A 6,466-nucleotide genomic window follows, 5' to 3' on the forward strand; every position below is an offset into this window, starting at 1 on the left:
TGTGCTTACATTTAAGATCACATGTAATCATTGTCATGATTTGACAAGTAAAATCAGACTAATAATCAGTGAGTTTAAAACGGTCACAGGTATGTATCTGTGGCTCTGTATTAATGCCACAGTCAGCAGACACTCTCCGTTTCACCCCAGTCTAATGGTTTTGTTCTAAATCACAGCTAACTAAATGGCTTTAGCAGCGCTCTCATTTCCAGGTCCAGTCAGCTGTTAAATGCTGATCTCCTGTCACATCCTCTCCCTGTTTTCATTCCATTAACCACTTCATTTCTCTGAGCGCTCACAGTGACAGATGAGTTCACCGGGGCAATCTAACAAGAGCGGGTTGTTAACCTTTGACATGAACTCTGGTAAGCTGAAGAGCCAACCTCCTTTTTAAATCTGATGTCAACTGGAGAAAAGACATTAATATCAGCAGGTAATTATTCTTAGGATTAAGTTCATGTTTGATATGTGTGCATAAAAGGTACAGTGTCTTCTCTCTTCACACAGCAAACACTGCTGCACTGGCCTTTGTGCTGAATCGTGCTACAATAGCTGGCCTAATGCATGCCTTGTGCAACAGATGATAGTTTATGATTAAACCCATGCTGATAGGTGGTTGAATAGCTTAGCAGCAGTGAGGATTTTTGCTCAGGCTCCTGCAAGGGCAGCTAGGCGGGGACCATGAATGGATTTATTCCAGTTGCTCTCACTGGCTCCCACAGCAGATTTGCATCTGTGCAACAGGCTGCTGGAGCTGAATCTCCCCTGTGCATGAAAAGCCTCTGCAGACATGGTGAGTACACAACCTTTCTACACTGTCTCCCACATGGAGCTGTTGACATTTCCTCGCTGTCACAGGTAGCACTCTGCTCTACATTATAAGATTTCATTGCAGACTGACATTTCAGGTTTTCAAGCTAGATAAATACAATAAAGTGTCATGCATGCTAACATGAGTTTGGAGGAGGAGAGATGTTCACAGCAAGCCACGGTGAGGTTTGTTTGAAGTTTGAGGTTTTAACCAGCGGTAATCGTTTCTGTAGTGCCCATTCATGCCACAGATCGAGCAGATTAGACCGTTGCTATGATACCTGTTGATGTCACTGCTCGGTCTGAGGCTCTGGTCCTGACATCTGTCTGCTCTGCTGGTACATAATTGTGACTGCTCAGCTAGGGACAGAGCGTTCATGTGTAGATTGTGCAATAAAATGCTATCTATTTGGACGATGTTATGCAATGTTGACTCTGCAGGGCTGAATGAAATAAATTTCACTTTGAACCTGTGTTGTGACCCTGCATCATGTGTTAGAGGAAAAGACCAACCACCACCACCCCCTCTCCACCACCACATGCCTTTGAACCAGCTAGATTTTTAAACTAGGAATGTGGCCTCTCATTGTTTCCAGATGGTTTCCTCTACAACCAATCAGAGTTTGTGTTTGTGAAACTGCCCCTCTCAAATCTGCTGCACTGTTCCCTCTGCTCTGTCCTCACAGGCTGGTAAGGTCCAAGCTCTGACTGAAGAGGAGAGGGCCCACATACTCCCCTTGCTACGCAACGCTCAGTGGGTGGAGGTCGTTGGACGAGATGCTATTTACAAAGAGTTTATTTTCAAAGACTTCAATCAGGTTCTTGCATCATTGTCAAATATCACTTTTAAACTTAAATGACCCATATAACCGCTCTACCTTTTTATTTTAATTTTTGTATTTCTCCCCCTCCAGGCTTTTGGCTTCATGTCCAGAGTGGCTTTACATGCAGAGAAGTTGGACCACCATCCTGAGTGGTTCAATGTCTATAATAAGGTACGCAAGCCTAATAATATATGAAAATAAGATTACAGCCTATGGGGTGGGGGTTGTTTTCCTGGCACTGTGGACAGCTGGCTTTTGTTACTATAGAAAAGCCCAACATTGGGATCATGAATTAGCTTCAAAATGACCTCTCTTAAATGTCATTTTTGCCTTAAAACAATAAAGAACATGTGTTTTTTGTTTTTGAATTTAAAAAGTATTATTTATTTTTTTAACCCAGGGTTAGGGGAAGATGGGATAAGTAATTTTCACCCAAAGCTCTAAAACACCAGATACCTAGTCGACACCAAATGTCAGGTAAACGACTAGCTAGCTGTGAACCGTTTAAAGATGGCAGCTGCAGGTCTCTTCGTCGGGAATTTAACCCATGACTGTGTCTGAAAATTGTGCTAACAGACTTTTCTCAGCATCAAATGTGTAACCGGTTAATTACATCCATGTTACACGGCAGCCAATTTAGCATGAAATTGTAATTTAACACAGGTGTTACTAAACGCGTGTCTTGTGTAGGCACGAGCCCTAATTAATGTGATTAATACCACGTGAGTTTCTCATTTCCAAGTCAAAATGGCTTTTGCTAAACTTGCAGTGTTTCCTGTTGTGCACTCAGGGTGTCGTCTGGTTTTGTCAAAACCTTAAAGGACACTTTCCCAGGGTCTTACCTTGTGCTCATGCTTCACCTGTAATGACTCCATAACAAATGGCGGCAAAGCTCTTTGTCGAGTGGTATTTTGAAGAAAACTCATTCAAATTTGCATTGATTCACCACTTTGTGCATTCTCCTTAACGCAGGTCCAGATAACTCTCAGCACGCATGACTGTGGAGGGCTGTCCCAACGTGACATCTCTTTGGCCACCTTGATTGACCAGGCATCTCTAATGTGAGCAGAATGTCACCGGTCAAGGCAGAGAAAACTAAAGTGCTCTTCACATGGGTTTTTATTTAAAGGGGGGTGGTAATTATAAGCTTAAGGAAATGGTATAAATTCCAATGGTACATTCATCTTTCTGTCCCAACTATAGGCCCATTCCTGCCAGAGCGCAATGGAGCGATGCTCCGCCAAGTTCTCAACAAGCGAAGAAATAAAATACTGTAATTGAACTAATCTGGCTTAAATTTAAACGTCATTAAAGAATATCTAATGATCCAATAAACCAAACTGTATGGTCAAAGCTATAAAACTGATATTTGCAGCTTATTGCGTATCTGTTTGGAGTTCCCAGTCAAACTTTTTTGGGGGGCAGCATCGTATTTAAATAAATCGTACATACACGATTTACTAAGTGTATGTGTATACAATTAACTTCAAACTGTGCTGAAATTAATACCGGGAACACGTCTGACAGTAACTGTGTTACATTTGTTTTGCTCCAAATGATGAGGGTGCTAAAGCTTTGGCTGTCACACAACCATAAGGATGGTTAATACAGGCAGCAAGTTCATTTCTTGACAGTGATCTGAAGGGTTCGCGATGTTTCAAGGTGTTGGTCAGGTTTCCAATCAGACTGGACCATCATCACATGACGTGCAGAGAGGAAAACAGTAATGTGCGCATGCAGCACAGTAACTTCATTAACTGGGAGTATGGTCAGGTCCTGACCGTAAATGAGTTTGTGTTCGTCTACACCGTATTGTACCGCAGTCAAGTGAGCCCTCACATACGACGTCACAGTCAAGATAGCCGCACCTAAAATGTTGTTGCACTATTCTTACGCATATTACGGTACGGGTGCCGAATGGCTTAGAAACGCGAGTTTTCTGTATACTGGCGTTTCACGATTTTACTGCTCAATCCACTTCGACTTTTGAAATATTAGCAGTTGATATATAACAAATTACTTTATGATTCTCACACTGCACATTAAAAATAACAAAAAATGTTATATATTCTGTAAGAGTTGATAACATATACAAAGCATTGTCTTCTCACTATACTGTACATTTCTGTTCACATGACCTTATGCCCAACTAAATAAAAATTGCTGTACTGTATTTTTGATATTGTGGGGGGTTTTGTGTTGTTGTTTGCTTTGGGTTTTTTTTTGTTACAAGAAAATTGTTTGAGGTGCCGCTAATATTTCACTGGATTCTTCCTCTGAGTTACCTCCACTCTTCCTCCTCTGCCTCACAGCCCAAATAATTTTACAGTTTCAGAGAAAATTAACAGTAAACTCTACTCAAATTACATTACAATATTCTCATCTTTGAACTGATAATACAGGGAAGCTGTAAGAGGTGACGCCAATATTTCACTTGATTCTTACTCTAGGTCATCCTCACTCTTCCCACTCCGACTCACAGCCCAATTAACTGTATGGTTTCAGAGAAAATTAACTCTACCCAATTTACATATTCTCAACTTTCAGCTGATAGTACAAGGAAACTGTAAGAGGTGATGCCAATATTTCACTGGATTCCTACTCTGGATCACCCTTCCTCTTCCTGCTTACAGCCCACTGAACTGCCCACAGAAAATTCTACATAGAGAGATAGACAGATGCTGTATTTATCCTGCCACATAATGAAGAGTTATTGTACACTTTTACAGAGAGAACAATAGGAATGATTTCCTGAAGTGTTCTTCATGGCTGAAAGTTTGAATCAGTTAGAGGGAGGAGCCGTGCTTCTTTACAAGGGTGGAATGGAGCAGGTGTGATGGGTTGTCCATAATTTTAGTGACCTCTGACCCTTGCTGACTCAAACTCCTCCAAATTCTCACCATTGGTGTTTCTAACCTTGCAGAATAATTTGTTCTTCCATTTGAGATTTCATTTACTTTATCAGTTGAAATTACAAGTTACAGCGCGCTGGGCATCAAATCACGTCCGTCAGCAGTTTGAATATTGTGAAAAAAGAATAGCATATATGTACATTATGGAGTGCACAGTGTTGAAGTTCCGGTAGGTGAGAGCGAGGCGTCTATGAAGTGTCACTGTTCAGCAGTCCGATGGCCTGATGGAAGAAGCTGTCCTTTAGTCTGCTGGTTCGGGACCGGATACTGCAGTACCTCCTGCCTGACGGAAGTAGTTTGAACAGTGTGTGACTGGGGTGACAGGAGTGATTGATCCTCCCTGCTTTCCTCTGACAACGCTTCTTGTACAGTCATGGCCAAAAGTTTTGAGAATGACACAAATATTAGTTTTCACAAAGTTTGCTGCTAAACTGCTTTTAGATCTTTGTCTCAGTCGTTTCTGTGATGTACTGAAATATAATTACAAGCACTTCATACGTTTCAAAGGCGTTTATCGATAATTACATGACATTTATGCAAAGAGTCAGTATTTGCAGTGTTGGCCCTTCTTTTTCAGGACCTCTGCAATTCGACTGGGCATGCTCTCAATCAACTTCTGGGCCAAATCCTGACTGATAGCAACCGATTCTGTCATAATCACTTCTTGGAGTTTGTCAGAATTAGTGAGTTTTTGTTTGTTCACCCGCCTCTTGAACAAGTTCTCAATGGGATCAAGATCTGGGGAGTTTCCAGGCCATGGACCCAAAATTTCAACGTTTTGTTCCCCGAGCCACTTAGTTATCACTTTTGCCTTATGGCACGGTGCTCCATCATGCTGGAAAATGCATTGTTCTTCACCAAACTGTTGTTGGATTGTTGGAAAAAGTTGCTGTTGGAGGGTGTTTTGGTACCATTCTTTATTCATGGCTGTGTTTTTGGGCAAAATTGTGAGTGAGCCCACTCCCTTGGATGAGAAGCAACCCCACACATGAAAGGTCTCAGGATGCTGTTGGCATGACACAGGACTGATGGTAGCGCTCACCTTTTCTTCTCCGGACAAGCCTTTTTTCAGATGCCCCAAACAATCGGAAAGAGGCTTCATTGGAGAATATGACTTTGCCCCAGTCCTCAGCAGTCCATTCACCATACTTTCTACAGAAGATCAATCTGTCACCGTCAACAGCAGTGCCGTTGACGGTGATGGGGGTATGTGCTTCTCTACACATCTGGAAGTCTACTATCTAGCACACCTGGATGTGAACCAGCGGTCTGCTTCACAAAAAGGATGCCCCTCTTAGCAGCCAAAACAGTTTTATACCACAACAAAAACAAGTATTAGTATGACTATCTTCTGGATAGTGACGCGGCGGTCCTGCCATTTCCCCCTGTGGATCTTCTCCTCCACTCCGTCCACGTCTCAGCTCGTTTGCATCTGCTACTTTCCTGGAAAAAAGAAAGAAAAACACCTCCCTAGCCAAACCTGGATTATTAATATTATCTAGCAATTCTTAGCCGGTTATTTTGTACCTATAATGAACAAAAATATAAACGCAACACTTTTGCTCCCATTTTTCATGAGCTGAACTCAAAGATCTGAAACATTTTTTACTCACACAAAGGACCCATAACTATCAAATATTGTTCACAAATCTGTTTAAATCTGTGTTAGTGAGCACTTCTCCTTTGCCGAGATTATCCATCCCTGCCCACAGGTGTGGCATGTCAAGGTGCTGATTAGACAGCATGAATATTGCACAGGTTTCCCTTTGGCCTTTTATTGTGGGCGGTCTATGTCGGAACTGGGTTGACGACCAGGCCGCACAATCTTCATATCTGGGCCTCATCTAGTGTCCAGAAATCCAGCTGTTACACACACATCTCAGGTTTTTACTTCTCTGGAGGAAACGCACCACCTGCCTC

The 6,466-nt window shown here is 42.2% G+C and overlaps 1 protein-coding gene across 1 annotated transcript; it reads left to right on the top strand.

Annotated features, from left to right (window-relative positions):
- The first annotated feature begins 639 nt into the window (after window positions 1–639).
- On the top strand, window positions 640–3,807 carry pcbd1 (pterin-4 alpha-carbinolamine dehydratase/dimerization cofactor of hepatocyte nuclear factor 1 alpha). Its single transcript, XM_085428741.1, has 5 exons — window positions 640–793; window positions 1,497–1,628; window positions 1,725–1,805; window positions 2,607–2,695; window positions 2,838–3,807. Exons 1-5 carry the CDS (start codon window positions 791–793, stop codon window positions 2,899–2,901), a joined length of 369 nt encoding a protein of 122 aa, XP_085284867.1. The 5' UTR covers window positions 640–790; the 3' UTR covers window positions 2,902–3,807.
- Window positions 3,808–6,466: the final 2,659 nt, after the last annotated feature.

Source organism: Rhamphochromis longiceps, linkage group LG13 (assembly GCF_057381845.1).
Source record: "Rhamphochromis longiceps isolate RC_006_pf linkage group LG13, R_longiceps_female_GT1.1, whole genome shotgun sequence".
NCBI lineage: Eukaryota > Metazoa > Chordata > Actinopteri > Cichliformes > Cichlidae > Rhamphochromis > Rhamphochromis longiceps.

Coding starts and splice junctions, on each gene's coding strand:
- pcbd1 (XM_085428741.1), top strand. Junction 1,629..1,724: donor TTTTCAAAGACTTCAATCAG/GTTCTTGCATCA, acceptor CTCCCCCTCCAG/GCTTTTGGCTTCATGTCCAG. Junction 1,806..2,606: donor GGTTCAATGTCTATAATAAG/GTACGCAAGCCT, acceptor TCCTTAACGCAG/GTCCAGATAACTCTCAGCAC.